Source organism: Corapipo altera, unplaced genomic scaffold, assembly GCF_003945725.1.
Source record: "Corapipo altera isolate COAL_440 unplaced genomic scaffold, ASM394572v1 75, whole genome shotgun sequence".
NCBI lineage: Eukaryota > Metazoa > Chordata > Aves > Passeriformes > Pipridae > Corapipo > Corapipo altera.
The window spans coordinates 221,796-245,446 of record NW_020884887.1 but is presented as its reverse complement, the minus strand read 5'-3'; the positions used below and the strand labels follow the sequence as shown (position 1 = coordinate 245,446).

Sequence of the window (23,651 nt, the reverse complement as noted above, 5' to 3'; positions counted from 1 at the left end):
CCCTTCCCACATCTGCTAATAGCAGCAGGTCATGCCAGGGAACAGGAGAAAGCAAGGGCAAAAATCACCAGTAAAATTGCAAAGGGGACGAGTTTCACAGGTGCAAAAGCTGGTCTGTCCTCCAGCATCTCGGACAGCGTGTTCAAACAACCCCATTCCACATCTCAGGAGTTCCCTGCCCTCAGCTGCAGCTCAGAGCTGGCCACCCCACACATGGCAGTGAAGCCTGTGAGGGAGCTTATGTGAACCCAGTAGTTTAATCTCCAGGATGCTCCCACGCCTCTCCTGGGGAGCTGGTTCCTGGGGCTGTGCTTACACACCTGATGGGAACTGGGTGAACGTACCCTCCACGTGTCCTTGCTCCACCTCTTGTCTCTCCTCTTTCCAGGGGAGAGATGGCTTGTCTTCTTTTAGTAGGAGCTAAGTCCCAATTTGTTGGATAGCATTCCATCCCACCCTCCTTTCCAGGGAAATTAATATATACTTTCTGCTGGAAGGGTAATAAATGCAATAAAGCCTGCGCTGCATTAATATGCAAACTGGTAACAAGGTTTTGTAAGTATCAAGTGTCAGTTGAAGATTTTAATGAGGCCAAGCAATGTTTCTGAAGCTGTTTTCTCAGTTAATGTTTAACAGGACAACCACGGAGTCAAGGACCAGGAGGAGTTCGATGTAGACCAGCAGAACAATGTATTTTGTGTCTGCTTCGAGGTTCTGGCTGGGCAGTAACACTTGCAAAGGCATATGTAAATAATATCCTAGGGCAAGGAAAGCTGTGTGGGAGGGAATTGCCTGCACCTCCAGGCAGCGGAGCAGCAGCCCCTGCTCATGCTCGCGTGTGAAGTGCCCTTTTCCCACAACCTTCATCACCCCCTTTGTCACTTGGGCTTGCTGGTGTGGCACAAAATGAACCAGAGGATTTTATTTGGTTTGGTTTTGTCAGTTTTTTCCTGTTTTGTGGAGCAAACTGCCTCATGGGAGGCTCTGCCAGATGTTGGGGTGCTGGAGCATGTCCAGAGAGGGGCAATGGAGCTGGGGAAGGGTCAGATGAGAAGCAGCTGAGGGAGCTGGGGAGGCTCAGCCTGGAGAAAAGGAGGCTCAGGGGGGACCTTCTGGCTTTCTGAAATTCCCTGACAGGAAGGTGGAGCCAGGTGGGGGTCAAGCTCTGCTCGCAGGGAACAAGAAACAGGACAAGAGGAAACAGCCTCAAGTTGCACCAGGGGAGGTTTAGGTTGAATATTAGGAAAAATCTCTTCACCAAAATGGGTGGTCAGGTACTGGCACAGCTGCCCAGGGCAGTGGTGGGGTCACCATCCCTGGAGGGATTTAAAAGCCACATAGATGTGGCAGTTTGGGACATGGTTTAGCAGTGGCCTTGGCAGTGCTGGGGGAGGAGTCAGGCTTGATGATCTCAGAGAGCTTTTCCAACCTAAATGAGTCTGTGATTCTGTGTGAGGAGGGCAGCATGACTGGGGCAGAAGAGGCTGTGGAATAATAGCTGGTGATTCACCCTCTGCATCCAGAGAACTGGAAAAGGCTCTCTAATGTCTCTCACACCTCTCATCACCAGAAGGTTTCGTTTGGGATACAGTTCAGGTTCTTCAGACAAAGCAGAATAGATCCTGTTTTTCTCTTGCCCAAGAACACAGCATGTCATGTAACTAATTTAAATAATTTCTTCCTGGTTGAGCCTCATTAGAGACCCAGCAGTAAAGTGGCCTGATTAGATCGACTAATCGATGCGGGGAAAGGGAAGCTGGTTTCAGCACGCAGGGCAGCAGGGGGGCAGGGCCAGGCTGCTCCACTCCCCGGGGACCACCACTGTCCCCAGCCACCCCACCACAGCCCCCCACCCCACCTCGTGCCCACGGCTGTCCCCTCACCGCTGCCCTCCACCGTGAGTCCTAGTCATGTGCCAGGGGCAGGGATGGTGCCTGAGCGTCCGACCTGCGTCCTTGACCTGTTTTATCTGGGCTTTCCTATCTTCCCCGTGCACGTGTCCCGTTATCAGCAGAAGGGGACAGCCCCCCTGCAATGGTCCTGGTCCCCAGCCTGGTGCCCTGTCCAGTCCCCACGGGGAAGGGGAGTGGGAGCAGAAGGGTGTGGGGGGCAGTGGGGCCCTGGGGGTTCCTGGTGGGGCTGAGATTCTCTGGGTCCCACAGCTCTCAGCCCTGGCCCTGAGCAGGCAGAGAGGCCTTGGTGGGGCTGCAGCTGCACTCTGAGATGCCCCGTGCCCACTCTGACCCCTCTGTCCTTCATTTAACCCCCTGCTCAGCCCCCCCTTGGCTGCACTGTTGGGGATCCCCCTCCCCACGGGCAGGGGTGGGACCCTGTGGGTCAGACCAGACATTTCCAACTTCAGGTCCCTTGGACCCCACTCACCCAGCCGGGGCCAGGGCAGGGGCTGAGACAGGGATAGGAACAAGGGTCAAGGCAGGGGCCGGGACAGGGACAAGGGTCAGGGCAGGGGCTGGGACAGGGACAAGGGTCGGGGACAAGGGTCAAGGCAGGGGCTGGGACAGGGACAGGGACAGGGACAGAAAAGTACCTGGGATAGGGGCAGGGACAAGGGCAGTACGAGGACAGAGACAGCGGCAGGCACTGGGACAGGAGCAGGGAAAAGGGCAGGACCAGGAACAAGGGCAGGGACAACGGCAGTAGCAGGGCCAGGGGCAGTGGCAGGGATAGGACAGGACCAGGGACAAGGACCGGGGCAGGGGCAGTAGCTGGGACAGGGGCAGGGACAGCAACAAGGGGCAGGATCAGGGACAAGGACAGGGGCAGCGGCAGGGACAGGAGCAGGGTCAGGGACATGGACAGCGGCAGAGAGAGGAACAGGGGCAGTAGCCGGGACAGGAGCAGGGACACGAACACGACCGGGGACAGTCCACAGGGCAGTGCCGGCCGCTCCCCCGGGCCACGCCCCTTTGACCACGCCCCTTTTGTGGGCGTGTCCCGTAGCCGTGACGCGCTCGCCCCGCCCCGCGGGGGCGTGTCCCGATCGCTGCCCGTGACGTCACGGGCGCGGGGTGCGCAGCAGGTGCGGGGCGCGCAGGGCGGAGGTACCGGGGGGTCCCTGCGGGGCCGGGCGGGGGGTCCGGGGTGGGACACCGGCAGGGCTCGGCTGGGCACGGCCGGGCTCCGCTCGGCTCCGCGCGGGGGGAGCTGGCGCGCCCGGGTGGGAGCGGGTCCGGGCGCGGGGGTCGCGCTGGGGCTGAGGAGGATGAGGAGGATGAAGAAGGGGATGAGGAAGGCTCGGGGTGAGCGGCGGGAGCCGCCGCACCGCTGGGAGCCGGCGGTGGGTGACAGCGCTGCGGAGGGGTCGGTGCGGGGGGGGGGGGAACCAGCGGAGCCCCCCGGGCGCTCCCCCCGCCCCAGCCCGGGGGTCCCTCGCTGTGTGCAGCCCCAGCGAGGCGATCGGTGTCCCGGTTTATAGACAGTTCCCGGCTGCCGGGTCTGGGGCTGGGGGCTGCCAGCCCTGCCCTGTGCGCGGGGAGCTCGGGAGGGCCCGGGCGGGGCTGTTTGTACAGCTGGGGGGGGCAAGGAAGGGCATCCAGAGCAGATGGGCACGGCTCGAGCTAAAGCCGGGCTTATTTAGTGCGGGGCAAGACGCGAGCGAGCACTCGGAGTAATAATAATAATAACGCCGCATCGTGTGCTTGAAAAGCCTTTATGGTTGTCCTGGATTATACGTTTCCTGTTCCTATAGCTGAGGAGACCTCATTTGGATAATTAAGTGGTGAAATAGGAGAATGAGGAAAAGGGGGGGTACTCGCCTCCTCTCCTCTGCCACATGGATCTGCCACCCCTTCTGGTGGCGGTGGACGGATCCTCTCTGTGCGGGGTAGTGCCGAGATCTGTCCCAGTCATTCCAGATTCGCGTTTAGCTTTGTCTGAAAGGGGGGGAGAAAAAGAAAAAAAAAGGTGCGTTTTGCTTTTGATGCCTTTGCTACGAGACGTGTGTGAACAACCTGATTGTAAATAGGGTAAGTCCGGGTAAGGTAGTAAGTGTGGGTGAGTTAGAATGTCTGTGCTGAGCAGCTGCTTTCTCTTTGTGCTGTGGTAAACACGGGGTTGGGATACGAGATGTGGGAAGTGTTGCTGTGCCAGGAGAGGGGTATTTTTCACCAGTTGCTTTAATAAAAACTGACTCCTCGTAGAAACTTTTGGTGATGATGATAATAATATTACTACTTCAGATAGACTGATGAGGCTGAGAACACTGATTTTTGCTCAGTAAATTTTATTGATCCTGTTTCAGGGCTTTTTGGGGACAGTCAGGGATTAATGTGCATGTTAGATAATAATCTTCTACTGCACAGAATAGTGGTTTTACCAAGCCATGAAACTTCTGTAGCACGAACTCTGCCTCTTATTCATGTGCTATAAAGGCCATCTTTGTTAAATACTGATTTGTCATTCCCTGAGTGGTGTGAGAGCTGTAACTGATAATCTGCAGAGGCTCGTGGTTGTCCTTGCTGCAGAGGTCGAAGGGAAGAGGAGAATGTCCTGTAAAGGAGTGGCTCCCACACGGGTGGGGGCTTTGCATGAGCTGAGCAGACCCTGCCCTGGGCTCAGTGAGAGGAGAGAGCTCCAGGGTTTTGCTGCCCTGTGTCCCCCCCCGCCCAGGTCCGTGTTACATTTAAAATTGGCAGTGGTTTGCTGCTCAGAAAACAGGAGGTGTTCTGTGAGCATAAGCAGAGATGTTCCTGCTCACAGCGTTGCACTGGGATGATGGAAGTACCTGGAGGGCTGTGTGTGCCAGAAGCAGAGGAGCTGCCTGTTCTCAGGGGTATTTCTATGCATGATCAGATGAATATGTTACCTAATTTTTTTCTGTGAGGGCAGAGCTTGTGTAACTGTGGATTTTCAAGAAGCAGGCCTGCATTTCTCCTGTCCCCTGTTTGTGATCTCCCTGTGGCACAGCTGGAAGCTTAGCAGGGCTCCCTGAAAACTTTCTCGTGGGAGCTGAAGCCTTGAATGAGCAGGTTCGTGTGCTGCCGTCAGTATTGATGTTTTCTACTCTCTCGGTGCGTGTTCTGTCTTTCCCAACTTCCTGCTTCTGACCTCAAACCCGGTGGCTCAATGAGTAGAAAATAGCCCCGTCATTTCTGGGAACAGGGAAAGATCGGAAGGAGCCGGAGTCATTCAAGCACACGGTCAGTGTTGCCAGGCCTGGCGTCCTGCCGGCAGCAGCTCGGCTTCCCGCAGGCAGCCAGGAGCCTCCCAGGCTGCTCTGCCTGGGTGGGAGGCTGCCTTCTCCAGATTTTGAGGGTGAAGTGCTTGGCCTCACACCCATGAAGGGCAGGCAAATGCAGGGCTGCCCTCACCCCGTGTCCCGGGGAGCATTTCCCACGTGGGACATAACGATGTGGAAGTGCCACCACCCCACTGCTGTGCTCCAGTGCCTGCCCAGGACTGCAGGGAGCTTCAGGGAATGGACCTCCTTGGGAGTGTCTGGTTGTATTCCTTATGCCAGGCACTGCTGGACAAAAGCTGCTGTTTCTGTCACTTACATATCAGAAAGGGATATTTCCCCCCTAAGATTATAACATATTCTTGAGGTATTATTTGGTCTTACCAGCTATTGAGGGCAGTGCCCTGAAGTGTAAAAGCTCTTCAGCCTCTGACAGGGTAAGGCAAAGGCTTTCTTGGGTTGGTGACAACTGGTATGGGATGAACTGGCTTGTGCCCTGTGACAAGCAGCCATTAAAGAGGATTCTTGCATATGCCCTACAGGCAAAGTAAAGCATCCTGTTAGAGCAGCAAGTAGGACGTGGAAGAGCAGAAAAAGTGAGAAAACGTAAGGGAGGGAAAAAAAAAAAATCTCGGTCTCATTCTGCTTTCCAGCCTCTTACAACAATCCTTCTGAGTAATGAGATCTCAGCTGTAGAAAGTGCCTGTATTTCTGTCCATGCACATGCCAAAATAACCATGCCCTGGGATGTGTGTGCTGCCCTAAAATCTGGGGAGCATCTTCCACTAAATCCACCAGTGTATCGGAGCTGGGGAGGTTACCCTGAAAGAACACTGCTGTTCCATGGCTGGAGTGCTGCCAGAACACCATCTGAATAACATATGATGAATGTATTATCTGTGCTTATTAATTTTCTTGCCAGTCATACTGTTTTTCACATTCTCTTCTCAGTGGGACCAACAAAGCTTCTTTCTTTAAATATTATTTGCAGGTCTAGTTTAACTTGGCAATCAGATGTTTTCATTGATTTTTTTGTCTGTTTTATTTGGTATTTATTTCACCTTAAAACTGCTAACACACCACTTGAAAAGCAAACTATAGTAATGTATTTTTGGAATTACCTAAGGCAGCACATTATGCAAAGACTTGAACAAGAGCAGTGCCTGCAAAAGCATTTAAAACCTGAAAACAAGATGTTAACACTCCTCTCTGTAGTGATTTCTGTGTAAAGATGCTTTTTGGTGTATTTTGCCACAGGCACTTCTGTACCTGGGCAGAGTCTCACCTGGTGTGTCAGCAACAAGTGCCATGGCTGACACCACCCAAGGGGCTGTGCAGTGGTGTTTTCTGTCATTATGATTATTAGTCCCTGGTGTTTAAGTATATGTTCTTAAAACCTTTCATCAAATGTCTAAAAAACTTGACAAATTTTCCCCATGAGGGTGCAGTTCATGTAATAACAGTAGCAGGGCAATGGATTTGATTTTATTATTATTATTATTATTATTATTATTATTATTATTATTATTATTTACTAACATTTTTACTGTAGGAACTACACTGTGTCAGCTTCATGCTTTTCTTCTGCCATGCAGGACACGTAGGTGGACAGTGTGTTGCAAGCAAGAAAACTGGGCAGTAAGTGGCAGGTATAGTGTTTCTGAAGAGGTTTGTGTGTTCCTGACAGTTGACAAGACATTGAAATTTGTCTGTAGAGGGGAAAATCCTGGTATGCAAACATGAGTGCATTAGTGAGGGTTCTGTGGAGACAGAGGAGCAAGGATAGATCTGTGACTGTGAAGCTCTACAAAGGACGATTCCTCTGAGGCAAAAGCTGCTGTGACTACAGGCCCTTTAAAGCTGATGAAAAGTCCTGGTGTTTGAAACCAAAATCACCTGGAAATGTGCATATCCATCATGGCTTTGCCAAAAAGGCAGGGCAGACGATGGGACTGGAGAGGTGGGACAGTCTGTAGGGACACCAGTGTCAGCCTCAAAGATCAGTGCACTCTCCACTTGCACACACGGGCAGACTTCAGGCCTCTGGAGGGCTTGGAGTCTCCCAGGAAGAAGGAATACCCAGCTCAGGAACTCAGAAGGTTAAATTCTTGTTCACCCAAACCGCTGTTCACTCCACAGAGCTGCCTGAGCTGGTGGCAGCAGAGTTGTTTTGTGCAGGAGATGCCTGGCAGTCAGTTGACTAAACATGAGGAAACACACCTCTTCCCAAGGACCAGGAGTGTCCTGGAGCTCCAGACACCTCTTAAGGCAATAGTTTTGAACAGGGGAGGGGTTTTTAGCTTTTGCTTTGGCAGTACAAAGCTGGGCTCTTCACTTCTGCTCTTCATACAGGCTCTTCACCTGTATTTTATGAAGTAAAGCAGTTTTGAGCACCTTTTGTCAGAAAAGGTGGGGGCAGTTCTTGTGCAGTTCCCCTTCAACTGTTACTCTAGGGGAAGTGTTGCTCTGCTGCTGAAGTGGGAGGGCAAACCAGGCAGGAAGCTCTTCCTGGAAGCGAACTGAGCAAGAATGGAATCTCTTACAATTTATCCTTAACATACCTTTCATGCAATCACTAAATGGACCTGGCAAATAAGCTGGTAAGAGGGAAACGCGGAGCCAGTGCCATTTAAGAGCCACTTGTGCTCTTTTTTCATTTGGATACTGTTCATATGAAATGTAATTTAAATGCTAGGCCGGTTGCCAGGAGCCGGATTGTTGATGTTAAATGTACTTTCCATTAGAGCTCTGTATTGGAAAACGACTTCCTAGCGCTGCAGGCATTGGAAGGGGTGGGTTACATCAGGGTGCCCCAGTTGTCCTTCTCAGGGTCTGGCCTCTCATTGTGCCCTCCACCTTCCTCTGTGTAAAGACCAGCTGAATCAATATCTACCATACCCAAAACACGACTCCTCCTGACTTCCGGCAGCACAAGGTGTGGTGCTTGTTTTCTGTCCTAGAAAAAACCCAACTTCTTGCCTTTAAATCCCAAAAATCTACTAAAAGTTTTGCTGCTGATTTCCTTTTTTTTTTTTTTTAATTTACAGATCCCCCATTTGTTTTCATAGGGCTGTTTCTTGCACTGTTCCCTATGCAGTAAGAGGCGTTTCTCCCTATTTCAATACCCAGTTTAGACTCTCATCTCCCCAGCGTGCACAGCTCTTGATTTAATGGATTTGCTTGCACTGGAGATTGCCTTTGAAGGATCTGACTTGCAGGCTAGCTGTCCCTAGGGGTTGGCATTTCTTTGCAGGTGGGTTAGCAGCTGTGAAAAAAATGCAGGTGTGTAAAAATGCAGATGGTTCTGTGCGTTCCCTATTCAAGGTTACAAGGTCAGTGCCAACAGGTAGAAGCAGATTCTTACTGGTCCCCAGTCACTTTGCCATAATTATAGTGGCCATAATTATTCTGACCTCTGAAGAGATGCTTGGGAGTGCCAGCCTTGTATGTGGCCTGTTGGAGGAGGGAAAAGGGTGAAACTGGGTCGTCTTGGCAGGGAGTGAAGGCTCTTTGTTTGGGTGCCCCTTGTGCTGACAGAAGAGTTTTCCTTCCATCACATTCCCTTGTTTTTATTTCGTTCTTATTTGTTTTCCTGCACCATGTTACCTCCTGACCAGGCCGTGCTGCAGGGCTGCGCTGACGGAGTGACGTGGTGGTGGACAACCATCTAAATTAGGCTGCCTGGTTGTTTTGTCCTAGTTTTAGAGGTGGCAACTTGTGGGTGATGAGACTTTCCCAGGTTTTCAGAGGCTGATTTTCAGAGGCTTGTGGAAGAGTCAGTGAAATGGTGGAAGAGGCTGTTGTCACTTGGGTGAGCAGACACGTGTGAGGCACACGATGGTCCTGGCTGTGCGTGTGCGGTGACAGGCTCCACAGGAGCCATTCCCACTTGGAAGGATCTTGCAGTTACAATTAGTATGGGGCAGCTTGAGCTCTGTTTTTTGGCTTGATGGATGGGAATGGGCTAGGAAAGAGGTGGAAGGCAGCACTGCTCACTCCAAACCAGACAAACAGTGACACCAAAGGCACAGCGATGGGTGGAAAGATTGCCCGAAGAACGGAGCAGAGTTGAAGCAGAGTGTCCTCAGCTGGGAAGAAAAGCCTGGAGAAAAAAAAAAAAAAACAATAATAAATTCATGACTGTGCTGGAAGGGGAGAGTCAGGAGCAGTGACTGACTAGTTCTGTAGCAGCTCCCTTGGTTTACTGGCCTTGTACAAGGCAGCAAGTGTGAAGCAACCAGAAAGAAGGAGGTGTTTTCAAAGCTTAATGATGAAATTTGTTTCTCTTAGGGATTGATTGCCAATATATATATATAATTTTTATATATATATAATTTAACCCATCCATTTTGGCAACCAATCCTTAAGAGAAACAAATTTCATCATTATATGTATATACATTATATGTATATATATATACAGTGTATGCAAAACATTATAGTTGTGTACTTGCACCTTTTGCTAAGCCTTAGCCAAAACCAGGTTACATATGTTGAAAGACTGATAATCTCACACAGAATTGTGATTCTTGGCTGTTGATACCTCAGTGTGTACATGCACACAGAGTGCCATGTGCATTCTCTACGTGATATATTGTACTTCAGTGACTCCTGTTTTGCAGACCTTATGGTTGAGCTCTGGGGTATGATAAGCAGCTTGTTTAAAAATGAAACCTTTCTGTTGGGGTAGGGGAAATAATGTTTGCCCAGCGGTGTGGAACAAAGGAGTTTGAAGATAGCTTAAGGAAACAATGGTATATTAATGAACTTTTACCCCTTAGGAAAACTACTAATGCAGGGAGGGGAGGAAGGAATAGGAACATGGTTTGCCATTCTTTTTAGCAATTTCTCTGTTGTTAACCACCAGCAGACAGTGCAAATGCTCAGTGACAGTCAAGGAAATCTCTGTTTGCTGGATTTAGTGCTGAATGAAGTTTAGCAGGAGTGAGGCTGTGCAGGGACTGTTGAGTTCAGCACTAGTGAGACTGTCCCAGCTCTTCCTGCTGGACCTCCTGCAGCACCCTGGAAAACAAAGGGTTTTACTGATGGTTGGCTTCGTTCTTTTGAGCTTTGTCTCTGAGAGGTGCTCATTGGGAAACCCAGAGAAGTGAACCCTGATGCAAGCTTGTAGGGGTTGATCCTGGTTGCAGTTCACATGGAATTACTAATTGGGGTGAGAACCCACAGGAAAGCTTTGGTGATACGTTTGACTAAGAGCTCAGGTGTGTCTCTGCAAAGTATCTGCTTCGTGATTCAGAGCTCTGCCTTGCAAACACATACCCAGATGGGGAAATAAGGCTAGAAAGCATGTAATGTCATGTATGAATTCATGAGAGTGACAAAAATCTCAATATTGTCACACAGTTCAAAAGGGGCAAGTAGAGATGGGTATATGTGTAGCAATGACTGACAGTGGAAGTGGGGGACAAGGAAAGATTCTTTGTGAGAACCTTAATTCCACAACTACCTCCTGGGCTTGCTGAATGCCTTGACAAATTCTTCAGGAGTTTTCTCACTCATCACAGACAAATCTCCAGTACAGTGGCTGCTGGAAGTGTTCTTGCTGGACCCCTTCTTTTACATCTTGCCTAATCTCACTTGTGTTACTTTACCCTCAGCTTTGAGGAGGAGAGGTTTTGCCCCAGTGGAATATGTCCTTCTTAATTTGTGCTTTCCACTGTTCTGTTGTTTTTCTGAGGTCTCTGCCCAAGCATCTGTCCAACTGTTAGCAGGCCCTGGCCAGTTCTTCCCTCAGTCCCTGTCCCATATCAGCAGGCAGAAGCTCAGTTACTACCTCCATTCCTATCTGCCTCCTCTTCAGAAACTGTTTTGACATGGAACTGTTAAACAGAGAGCACCAGTAGTTCTTTCTTGTTTCCTATGCTGCCATTCCCCTGGTTGCTGAAGCCGTTGGGTTAACTCATTCTGTCTGTTTTTCTCAGACTTTCTGCAGAGCTGCTGATGTGCAGTTTTCTTTACTCATCCCCATGGCTGTAGGCACCCAAATATCAATTATATTGAGTGTAGAGAAATTAATTGATGCATATGAAGGGATAGAAGGGATGGGCTGAGCTGACTGTCCTCTTGGGTAGAAGGGCTTTGGAAGACTGAAGTAATCCATATGCTGGAGCTTGGCAGTGATCATCAAAGCAAGCTGAGCCCAGGGAGTTCTTAAGGTTTATGAAAAAAAAATCATGCCTTATATATGCCATATATTGTACCTAGGGTGCAATCTTGCACTCTTCTGAAGTGGGGAATTACCACATGCCACCTGCCTGGTTTGGTGCATCCCTAAATTCAGGAGGGTGACTGCTGATCCCTGCCTCCTGCAGCCACCCTGTGGGGCAGGAGGCAGTTTTCCACAAGGCAGGAAGCAGTGCCTTGGGTCTCCCCATGCCAGGAGCAGGCACAGCAGCAGTGCACCACTCAGGGAGGCTGAGCAAACCAGGGGGTTGCCTGGGCCAGGGCTGGGCACCAAATGGTTACTCTACCATGTGCAATGGTATGTAGTATACACATATACACTCACTCTGGCCTTGTTCTTCCCTGGGAACTTGCTTTTCAGTGCTATTTTGGGATGATTTTCTGGGTTAGATGAACATTAGTGACCCATTATGTCCCAATTCTGTATTGGTTGCATTGAAGGGCTTGCTGCTGCCTTTCCCAGGGTCCCTGAAGGGAGAATTTCCTTGCTGGAGACTTGGTAGGGGCATTGCATTGCAGTGCAGTGGTTAAAGAGCCTCCAGGTAAATGTATGTTGTACTGTTTTAAGTGAGCAGTTAAGTGGTCTGGCTGGCCTGGCAGTGGAAAAAAACCCCATAAATAAAATTCCTCTAATCCCTGGCATTGGTTAAGCAATTGAAGGTCTTGACAAAGACCTTAAAAGATATAATCTGCAGGGTACAGCACTGCCTTAGCAGTAAGCTGGGAGAACTTTCTGGGGAGGGGCAGGCACTGATCTCTTCTCTGTGGTGACCAGGGACAGGACCCCAGGGAATGGCTGGAGCTGTGTCAGGGCACGTTTAGGTTGGATCTCAGGGAAAGGTTCTTCCCCCGGAGGATGGTTGGCACTGAACAGGCTCCCCAGGGCAGTGGGCACGACCCCAAGGCTACCAGAGCTCCAGGAGTGTTTGGACAACGTTCTCAGGGACAGGGTGGGATTGCTGGGGTGTCCTGGGCAGGGCCAGGAGCTGGACTGGATGATCCTTGTGGGTCCCTTCCAACTCAGCACATTCTGTGACTCTGTGACTGTGCCCGGATTGCAGGGCAAGAGGAGGCTTAGAATGAACTCAGGTGAGTGACATTGCAGCCTTTGAACCTCGATGGCTTCTCTGTGCCCTCCTGGGAGGGACAGCAGCCCTGTTCCCTTGGAGTGGCCTCTGGAGCTGTTGGAATCAGGCTGTTCCTGGCTCTGTGTGGGAGAGCCTTGTGGTGCTGCAGGAGCAACGTGTAAATAAACAAGGGAGAGCCTCGGGATCCTTCCTTGGGGAGGCACAGCCGGCGCTCTGAGGTGATGAAACAGCGAGCTGTAAACAAACAGCTCCCTCCACACTGCCAGGGCTGCTGCAGCTAAACATAACCCCAGGGGCTGGGCCTGCCTGCCTCCTGCCACGCTGGGCTCCTGAGGCGTTACAAAGGTGAAATTCTTCACTCTGCATCAGCCAGGGCTCGCCTGGGTGTGCTGATGGTCTCCCTGGGCTCAAACCTGCCTGTCCTGGGAGAGGGAGCGTGCTGCTGAGCAGTCAGGTCAGCCTGACCCCGCTGCTTGCCTTCCCAACACCCATCCAAAGAGGATCCTGCTGGCCAAGCCTCTCCTACTCCATTCCAGCAGCACTGGAGTCTCAGTGGAGGCAAATTATACTCCTGGTATTTCTCCCTATGGCATGTGGGAGGAGGTGTGCAGCAAAGGGGAATTTTGGTGACCCGTCTGCACCCTGTAATAGGGGAAGGAAATGGCAGGGTACAGCTGCTCCAGGCAAGAAGGTTCCTGAACACGTGGTATATTAATATACACTTCTGTTTCTCAGGCAGGGGGAAGCTCCAGAAACCTAATGTAAGAAGTGGTTTGCTTAGTCACGCTGCTCAGAGGTTCATTAAAGTTGTGTTATTGTGACAGTCTTGTCTTTTGATGGCTGTGTCATGAGTAATACATGAGGTGGGGTTTATGAGTATCAACTCTCCGAGGTGTCTTTAATGTTGCTTTTTGAATGAGGCTGAGCCCAAGGCCCTGATTCCTTGTGGCTGCTTAATGACTCAGTTGTGTGTGATTGGGAGAATACACGATGTGCTGGGGTAGTGTCATCAGGAAGTTATTCACATACAGCCTTGCTCCAGAGTGCTGGTCTGGATGCTTTAGTAATTAACAGAAATGTAATGGACATTTATGTTCACTCTTTCTCCTGTTGAGGCTATCAAATATGTCTGGAACAGGCTGCTTTTCTTTTTTAATATTGACAGAAACACGAAGTGATCGCTTCTAAATCTCCCTTAAAAGTGTTTTAATCATTATTGGAAGGAGAGGATGTTGCTTTGCTGTTGCAAGACTTAGGTCTTAGGGTGAGTAGCTGATGCATGACTGGAAAGCAGCGTCACTCCTAGGGAGCTAAACTCATGTCACTTAAAGAAATCAAGAAATCGCTTCAACTCAGTCTCTGCCCCTGTGATAGGGTTAAAAATAAATGTGCTGCCTGACCAGGTATTTTGAGGTCTGTTTCTCACAGGACGTGGGGCCTGCTGGAGGGCAGTCTGGAGTGGAACCCACGTGGTCGCGGATGAGCAGGTGAAAGCAAACCTGGTCTCCTGTTTGTGTTCCCTCTGCAGGGCAGACTCTGCATCCCACATGAACTACGATAATCCTCCTCCTTACCCCGGCCCGGGCCCCACCGCCCCGTACCCGCCCTATGCACAGCAGCCGGGTGGGCCCCCCGGCCCCTACCCCGGGTATCCCCCCGGGCCGACCGGGCCCTACCAGCCAGGCCAGCCGGGTTACCAAGGATATCCCCAGTACGGGTGGCAGAATGCACCTCCACCTCCAGGACCGGTGTACGCCGACGGGCCTAAAAACACAGGTATGTTTGTCTCCTTGAACAGTACACATTGACCTTGAAGCCATTTGGTTACCAGTGCCTGGCCCTAACCAGGCTGGGGGGTGGGAGGTAGAGGCTTGTTTGTGGTAGTGATTTTGTGTACAGCTCGTGTTTTGTTTGAAGTAGTGGTTTTGTTTACAGCCTGTCTTCCTGCTTTTGTTTTGCCATGGTGTCTCCAACAGCTCTCTGGTTGTTGGAAGATGCTGCTGAACATCCTTAATGCTGGTCCCTAAGGGAATCCCTATGCTAAGGTTGTTACACAGGCTTTCTGCTGGATTTAGATTTGCCACAAGTCTCATTCCACCTGTCTCTTGCTTGATAAGTTTCAACCAAGGGCTGCTCAGTTAAAACTCATAATATCCAAATGTACAATTCCTGCTGAATTAGTGGGCATCGGTTTTCTTCAGCCCATCACTCTCTGTCCAAGATCTAATCGTTCCTGGGCTTTCTGGTTGTTGTTTTTTTTCTGAAGCCATTATCATTCTGTGGAAAAACCCAGATTTCTGGGGAAGGGAAGGAGGATGATGTACCTTCCCTTGGCAGCTGGCTGGTCCATCTGTGTGCCACGTCCCCTCAATATGGCATGTTGGTGTGCTCTGGCACCCACAGCTCTCGTGGGGCTCACTGCAGTGCTTGCAGCAGGCTCCATTTGTCAGAGGAGGGGTGAGATGATGATTAAGGGGCTGGAGCTTCTCCTCCTTTATACAAGGAGAAGCTGAGAGAGGTGGGACTGCTCAGTGGATTTGAAAGCGGTGTGGGTCTATCAGGAGCACCCAAATTTAAGCAGTGAACAATTGGTGTGAGTGAATAAGAACCTGAATTGAGTATAAATCATGAGTTCAGCTTTCTCTGTAACAGAGTGAAAAATCTGCCTTGGAGTAAGAGGCAGCAGTGTGGTGCTGCTTCCCACCACATTCACCACAGGAGCTCTAAGTGTAATCAGGGTTTTCCCTGGGATCTGCACGTGATTTTGTGGTGGCTAAGAGACATTTCTCAGTACTGGGCAGGGGAGAAACTTCTAGTCTCCCATGTTGAACATCTTTGTTAAGTGCCAGTGTTGCTTTGCTGCTATAGCCACAAAAAGGGCAGAAGCTGAAGGGAGACTGGGATTGTTGCCTTGGACAGTCTGATATTGAGCCAGGTCTGCTGCCTTGGAGGCTTGAAGGATCTCATCTCAAACTGGGTCAGGGAACTGGTGACACTGAATGTCCTCTGCTCTGCCCAAAAACCTGTGGAGCAGCACAAAGGACTGGGCTGGGAAATTGGAGAGAAGTAGCCAAGTGTTTGAGTGTGTCTTTCCCTGAGAGCCCAGGCTTGTGCTGCAGGAGGGATGGTTTTGTTGTTAAACCTGAGGAAACACAATTGCAGTTCTGCAGAAACAGCACTCTAACCCACAAACCAAAGATCTTCTGGTAGGTCTTGGCCTTGAACTGCTTTCCTGTAGCCATGAGTGGTCTCTGAACCCACCTTGGGAGCCTCTAATTTGCACTACTTTTGCTGAAGTGGATGTAAAAAAATCATAGAATCATAGAATGGTTTGGGTTGGAAGGGACTTAAAGCTCATCTTGTTCCAACTCTCTACCATGGGCAGGGACACCTTCCACCAGCCCAGGTTGCTCCAAGCCCTGTCCAACCTGGCCTTGGACACTCCCAGGGATGGGGCAGCCACAGCTTCTCTGGGCAACCTGTGCCAGGGCCTCCCCACCCTCACAGGGAAGAATTTCTTCCCAATATCCCATCTAACCCTGCCCTCTGGCAGTGGGAAGCCATTCCCTCTTATCCTATCCCTCTAGGCCCTTGTCCCAGGTCCATCTCCAGCTCTCCTGGAGCCCCTTTAGGCCCTGGAAGGGGCTTTCAGGTCTCCCTGGAGCCTTCTCTTCTCCAGGTGAACCCCCCCAGCTTTCCCAACCTGGCTCCAGAGCAGAGGGGCTCCAGCCCTTGGAGCATCTCTGTGGCCTCCTCTGGACTCTCTCCAGCAGCTCCACATCCTTGTGCTGTTGTTCCTCAGGGCTGGGGCAGCTCTTCAGGGGGGCCTCACCTGAGGGTTTGAGGGGCAGAATCCCCCCCTCCCCTGCTGCCCACACTGTGGGACCAGCCCAGGGCACATGGCTGGGGCAAATTGAGCTTCTCATCCACCAGCACCCCCAAGTCCTTCTCCTCAGGGCTGCTTTCAGTCCCTTCTCTGTCCAGCCTGTGTTTGTGCTTGGGACTGCCCCGACCCAGGTACAGGACCTTGCACTTGGCTGTGTTGGACTTCACGAGGTTCACACAGACCCACCTCTCTGGCCTGTCCAGGTCCCTCTGGATGGCACATGTTTGTTTTACACACCTTTATTAATGTGTGCGAAATGAAGTCAGGGCTGTAACTTCATGTTTGTCTGCAAAAGCTTTTTCTTGATTCTCCTTCTGTTAAACAGTCTTTCCTCCCCCTCTTTGACTCCTTTTTGGCCAGTCTGTCAAACTGGAACCTGATCTTTGTCCTGTGAGAAGTGTAAGAGAGCTTTCAATAAGGCTTTGTTTAGGGATCGCCCCCAGGAGTATCTGATTTAAATGGATGTCCCTAAAAAAGCTCACTTTTTGAAAATCTGTTCCACTAGTGCTGTATATCTGTTGGTGTGGCTGAACCTCTAATATAAAAAATTGACATCTGAATTTAATCAAGTCATTGCAGTCTGCCTTGCTGGTCTGGCGTGATTTCATGTGCCTTGTCAGTTCCTGTGGTGTTTCCAAACACTTATCTGGGAAGAGCTGCTGTGTGGATGCTTTCCTTCCAGAGCAGATGTTTTACTCTCCTAGATGACTTTGCTTAATGTAATGAATTAAGCTACTCCAAGTAGTACGTCAGTATTTCTGAACCAAATGTACGTCCACATTGAAAACTAGGAGGTTCGCTATACCCTGGATTTTATGCTTTACATAAAAATTGTGGTTATACATTAAGGCTTAGTGGCGGTGACTGTGTGACTCGTCGTGTTACAGCACTGTGGGAGGGTGAGATCACATCAGCTGGTGTTCCTTGGTCCCTTCTCCCAGAGGAGTTGGAGTCCAGTGCGTCCAAGCTGGCACCCCTCAAGGTCATCCCAGCTACCTCAACTCTGCAGGGCATGAAAGACCTCAAAGCTTATGTTTCTTCTCCAGGGCAAGGAGCAGTGAGCTGGAGAGCCTGGGTGACTTGCTGAGGAGGCACAGAAGACCTCATGGCCATGGGTTTGGGTTTTGGTTTTGCTTTTTGGGTATCTGGCTTTTGGGCTTGCCCAGGTTACCTATACCAAGGTCTCCACAGAAACCCCACTTCTTACCTCTTGCAAGGGCTGACAACTGTTTGTTGTCAGCTGTTGTTTGTTGGAAGTAAACAGTTTGACCTTTACCTTTAGTGCTGATAATTTATATGCTGAGCCTGAGGGACGTTTTCTTTAAGGGTGTCTGATTCGGCCTCCTCACACTGTGAATGACGTGCTGATCTCTGTCTGCAGTTTTCCTGCTGTCCGTCCACACAAAGTCCATCCAGGCATGAGTTCCTGGAATGCAGTAGACGTGCCACACAGTGCTTTCTGTGGGTAGAGGGAACCCTCCTGCACCAGAACAACACCAGGAAACACACAGCTTTAGGAGCACGGTGTAAGGACCAGCACCTTCCTGAGCAGCAGGGCTTGCTTAGGAGGAAGAAAATCCCTCATTCCACAAAGTATCTCCTTTCTTCACCAGTATTTTCATTATTTGTTATCAGCTGGCATAAGGAAACTGCAGCAACTGCTGACTGGTCAGCTGGTACTTTCTTGTCTGTGTAAATCTTAGAGGTGAAGTGTGACTCTGCTGATAATGACACTCTTTAAAAAGAAGTGGAAGGAGCCAAAGTCCGAAGTGACACACTAATTCTGAAAGCAGCAGCTGATGTTGGCAATCCGTCCAGCTTCATTTCTCCCCCCTGCCCTCCTTATTGATATGTACCAGTGTAATGGATGGGGCTGCTCCCTGCTGTGCCAAGGGGAGCCAGGCTCTGTCAGCAGGCATTGAGGGCAAACAGAGCTCAGTATTGCGTCTGACCTATTGGACACACAGGGTGGAAATCTTATTTCTGGAGGTTGATTACTTGTAGCAAAGCCTGCTGCGATAAGAGTAATAGTCACAGTGATGCTGTCTGCCTCCTAATGTTTGGCCAGCTGCAAGAATAAACAGGTCACCTAGATACAGTCACTGCCTGCTGCCAGAGGGGTGGATTTTTCCTCTTTACCTGTCTCGGTGTGGAAAGGAGGGGATCCAGATCACTCTGATTAGGCTCTCTGGTGCCTTTCAGTGGTTACCCCTTCACATGTCCAGCCCTGCTCAGCTGAGCCTTCCCCAGCAGAAGTTAATTTGGATGGCAGCAGGAGCAGTTCCAGCAGGATTTCTCTCTTGTCTGTTGACCCTTTCCATAGCAGTCTGTTGGAGCATTTAGTTTAGCTGTTCCTGTACCTTCAGGACCTGTAACTTCAAATGCTGGAGTCCTGCCAAAAAAAAATTAGTCTCACTTGGCAGTTGTCCTCTTCTTCTCTGTTTCTCATTCTGTAGAGTGCCTTAAAACCCAGCATTCTCTCTCCTCCAGGATTGCTGTATCATCCCTCCCTCTGTCCCTGGCTGCACAAACAGCGGGGGCTGTTGGCTGGCAAACAGTGCAGTTCTAGGGCTGATGTCTCACCTCACCTTCACTGCTTTCTACCCCCGGGGAGGGGATAATCTGATAAAACACTGGTGCAAAGAAAATGATTCCCAGTTCAGGTCCAGTATCTGAAAACATGCTGCAGACAAACTGGCCTGAGGAGGCCAAGGCTGGCTCCATTGTGGGCTGAATTTAACGAGGCTGCTGTTCCAGACAGTCCTCATCAGCTGGGCTCCAGGCTGGGTGAGGAGCAAACCCTGCACAGTCTTTTCCAGGCACTGCACAGCCTGTGGTGCTCGAGCCCTGGGACTGTGCAAGGAGAGTCTTTTTGCCCTGCTCACTGTGGCATGTCCCCCTTGCTTTAGTACTGGACTTTGTCCCTCCTTCTGTCTGTCACCCAGAAAACTCTTGCAAAATCCTTAGGTCTGTGCTGTATAAATGCCTCCAAGCCAGGTCTTGTTTAACTCTAGGACTGATGCTGGTTTTCAGTGTAAACACTGCCTCAGGCTGAGGACTGTGCTGTTCTTAGCCCTGCAGTTGATTAGGTTGAAAACATCTCCTTGCTTTAACAGTAAATTAAGATTTTACTGATTTTAAAAAAATGTTAGAGGAAGCTCTCAAATTCTGTAGTTTTGGGAGATGTCTCTCATCTGTCATAGTCCAAAGGAAAGCTGAAGAGTCTGAAGTATGAATTATTATACTTCTGAGCTGAGGGGAAGCTTGTTCCTCATATGACATGTTTCCTGTGAACTTTCTGACCTCTGTGGTGGGGTTTACAGTGCTTTGGAGAGCTGGCTGGCATCCTGCAGAGACCTGAGTGAGTACTCACTACAGAAGGTGTGCTGATGTCCTGTAAGGAGTGCCTGTAGCCCTGCTTTTTAGAGACCTCAAATCCTTCCTGGGCCCATCAGCACACCATAAATGCTCATTGGAATGACTTCCATTGTCTCAGGGATCTCTTAATACCATCCCTGTGTGCTCGGGTGAGGAAACTCAACCCCTTCCCAGCTCTGAGCTCAGCTGAAAGAAAATCATCTGCACAGTTGCTGCCGAGTCCTGTCCCGTGCATTGTGTGAGAGGGGAACAACGTCAGCCAGTGCAGCATTGGCTCTGGAAAGTGCCCTCTTGGCACAGCTGCACAGTGATTTCCCCGAAATGTGGGGCTTATTCAGCTCCCTGAAGGCTGAAACAGCTCTCCAGGGTGACTGTAAGAGCCACTCAGACTTACAGGAATGGAAAGGCAGGAATTTTCTGAACCTGCTGGACATCAGCGTGTGGCCACGGAAGAGGACAGGTCTGATACCTGTGTGGGTAGTTGTAGATCAGTTGTTTCTGCTCGAGCCAGGCTGAAATCAGGGCTGGGTCAGCAGCAGCTGTCTGGTGGCTGAGGGGATTTGCAGGTGGAACTGTCTGTGCTCACTGGCAGTTTGCTCTCGTGACACTTGGTTTCTGCTCGGGAGGCTCTGGCAGTAGCAGTTTGTGTTTGGAGCTGGGGATTGTGAAACTTGCTTTGAGAGCTTTGCAAGATTTTTTTCTTGAAAGTGGGCTATTGTATTTCCATCTGGCTGTGGTATCTCTGTTTCAGGAGTGTGCTAAGGTATTTCCTGAAATCTGAGTGTGGTGTTGGTGGAGACTGTGAGCACAGTGAAAGCCTCTGGGCAGGAAGGAGTTGGGGGGCCAAGAAATTGCAGGCCTGAAGCTGTTAAACATGAGCAAATACCCCCAGAGAGGAGAAAGAACAATTAAATGCCTTCCTTGCCAAGGGAGTTGGATCTCATCTGTGCCCAGGCTGTACCCTGGAGTTCTAATGGGCAAGGGAGGAGGCCTGGGGCAGATAAAACTTTAGTCCCTGCTCCCAGCCCTGCAGTCTCTTCTTCTGCACTTGCTGTCTGTGTGTGGGGTTCACTCCAGGAGATGTGGCTGTCTGGGAGGTCAGGGTTTGGATTTCCTTCCTCCTGCAGCGCTGGGTCTGCAAACCCAGGGAGTGCCCCTGGAAGAGGGGCTCAGGGACACTTGATTTCCTGTCACTGCTGCATCCCTTGGGTGCACTTGGTGCTGGCTTTCCTTTCTCTGGCCTCCATCCTGAACAAAAAGGCTTTCCAAGGGCTTGTGTCAATGGTGTTGTTTTAAGCAAGACTTGCTGGCTGGCTGGAGAAGTGAAAACAAAGCTCTCAGTACAGAAGTGGTTTGTGATAAAACCTCCTTAAGTGACAAGTGGGAAAAGGCTTATGGGTCCCTCCTCTGCTGTGTGCTCCCTCCAAGACAAGACTGTGATGTTAAGTAATGCTTCTGCTCTGCCCAGCTGTTACCATGGCAAACAGCCACTCAGACACCACGGGAAGGGTTTTTGGTCTGCAGTGGCAGTGGTTGGTAACTCCTTTGCTGCTGCCTCCTCTTGTGTGCTCCAGACCCTGGGATAGGATGGGATGGGCTGGGATGGGCTGGCTCTGGCATCAAAGCCCTTGTGCTGCAATCCTTGTAGACCCAGTGAAGCACTGCAGTAAAGGGGCACTGCAGTTTAAGGTCATAATTTTAGTTTATACCAAACCAGGTGAAAAGCACAGCTCATTCCTTTCCCTCATGGAGCTAATGATTAACGTATCAATTAGGCATGAGAAGAAACAAAATGTGTATGCTTAAGATAAAGCAGACTGTACATGAAATGAGAAGGTATTGTAGTATTTGTTTTAAAAACAAAGTGGGAGTTATTTGCACTGGATTGTGCAGGCCAGTGCTGTGTGATTACAGGGAGTGCTACCCTTTTGGGGTGATTCATTGTGGTCTAGGCTCTTTAAGGCTGATTAGAAGGTGCGAGGGTGTTCTCAGCTTATACCCTCTCCCATCCTGTTTTAGAAAAAAGCAATGGAAGCATCAAAACTTGAGGCTAGAACTGAGTGCTGTCTCAGAGTGCCTCTGAGAGAAATCACCCTCATTTCGCATCTTTGGGACCACCAGGTCCAAAGGGTTAATGGGATCCTGCTCATAGCGGTGAGGACCCTGTGTGCCTGGAGATGGTTGGAGTGCCTGGCCTTAGGCAAAAGAGAGGTACAGGGCAGCTGATGGAGTCCCCAGTACAGCTCCCCACAGCAAACTGGGTTGCTGTAACATGCAGGGACTGCGGCTTCAGATAAGACTCACACAAAACCCGCAGTTCCCTTCGCTGGCAGATTTTGGATGGGGTTTTGTTGGCAAAGCTATTCCAGTGGGAAACCTGATCTCCGTCAGTGGAATCCTGCTGGTTACAGCGAACTGGGAAGCCGTGGGGTGACTTGCATCAGTAACATGCAGTGCAAGACTTCCCAACAGAATGATTTTAGGAGGTTTGGGGTGCTGTTACACTGTCCTTTCATGTGCTGTTGACAGGGGATCCTCTGTGTTTATAAAGCACTCCTGCACGGGCTGAGGGAGTGTGTGAAGGTGCTGCCATGTGCTCTTGATGTCCTTGGGTAGTTGTGTCACTCTGTTGGTGCTCTGAAGCCAACACTCAGGTGCAGTGTCCAAAATGAGCAGGTTGGTGTAGGATGTCTCCAGCCGAGTGAGAGGCTGGGCTGGGAGCAGTTCATCCAACCTGCCTTGGAGCTGGTTTTTACTCTGTGCACTCTGGTAGCTGTAGGTGAACAGTGAACCACCCTTCACCTGCTCTGCTCCTCTCCTCTCCTCTGCAAACCCCACACCCAAGGGGTTAAAGAGAAAAGCTCTTCAGTATTAATTCTCTATAACTATGGTTAAAGTCCCTCTGGCAATTGGTGTGGGACATGCAGCTCCTGAAGCATTGATGAGGCTTCAGAGAAAGCTTTATTAAACACAAATTGAGAGGGATGTGTGGTTGTTTCTATTCAGAGTCTTGCCCAGATGCTCTCCAAGTCTGAAAGCTTCCAGTGTTGATGGTGTGTGCTCTCAGAGCACAGCAGTGGTTGCTCCAGCTCCCCCTTGAGACTTGCTCTCTCTGGAGAGGAGCTCTGCGCTGGAAGGCAGTCTACTTCAGTGTACTTGTACTTCAGGTGTTGTCTTTGAGGCATTCCTTGAACTTGAGAGGTGAGTGGGTTGGGTAAAGTACCACAGCCCCCCTCCATGGAGAAAAACACAGCTTTTTTGCAGATGCTTGTGCCACAACGTGCTGCTGGTTTAAATGACTTCCAGCTTTTAGCAGAAGAGAGGGAATGAACACGGTCTCTTTTCAGTGCTGTTCCACTGTTTCTGACAGAAAGGCACACCCCAAACTTACGGTGAGTCCTGGGAAGGCGTTGACACAGCTGCTGTCCCCTGCCCTGTCCCAGTCCTGCCCCCAGCTGTGCCTGTGCCTTGGCCAGCTCAGGGCAGCCCTTTCCAGCACAAGCCACAGCAGAGGTACTGGAGGGCTGGCAGGGCAGGGGGGGAATGCCCATGGATGCTGTGACCCACTTGTGCAGAGAGGCAGCGTCCAACACGAGTCAGCTGAGCCGCCGTGGTGAGAGCACCCGGCTCCCACTGCACAGCCCTGAGCCTGGAAAAGCCATTTCCTTTAATATTTCAGCAAGTGTTTCATAACAGCACTTTGTACACGCCTTGAACATGCTTTGTCGGCATGTCCCTGACACTTGGCTGTAGCTTAAAACTTCTAATGGATTATAAATACTTGAGGCAAATGATGTGCCTGCAGTCCTGGGCAGCTGATGGTAAATAACTGGTACAGGGCAGCCTGCTTCTGCTGTGTGGGTCTGGATGTCTCTGGGCACTGGGACTCTCAGTTTTGG

General features: G+C 50.4%; 1 protein-coding gene across 3 annotated transcripts in view; it reads left to right on the top strand.

Moving 5' to 3' along the window:
- The first annotated feature begins 2,946 nt into the window (after nt 1–2,946).
- CYSTM1 (cysteine rich transmembrane module containing 1) overlaps nt 2,947–23,651 on the top strand; it is a 22,528-nt gene continuing 1,823 nt past the window's right edge. The window contains exons 1-2 of one of the 3 annotated variants that reach the window (XM_027643156.1): nt 2,947–3,040; nt 14,017–14,264. In XM_027643156.1, coding sequence (XP_027498957.1) covers nt 14,036–14,264 — 229 coding nt within the window. In that variant the 5' untranslated portion in view covers nt 2,947–3,040; nt 14,017–14,035. Of the gene's footprint in view, nt 3,063–3,600; nt 3,987–14,016; nt 14,265–23,651 lie in introns of those variants that run through there. The other 2 variants (XM_027643157.1, XM_027643155.1) reach the window with 2 other exon arrangements.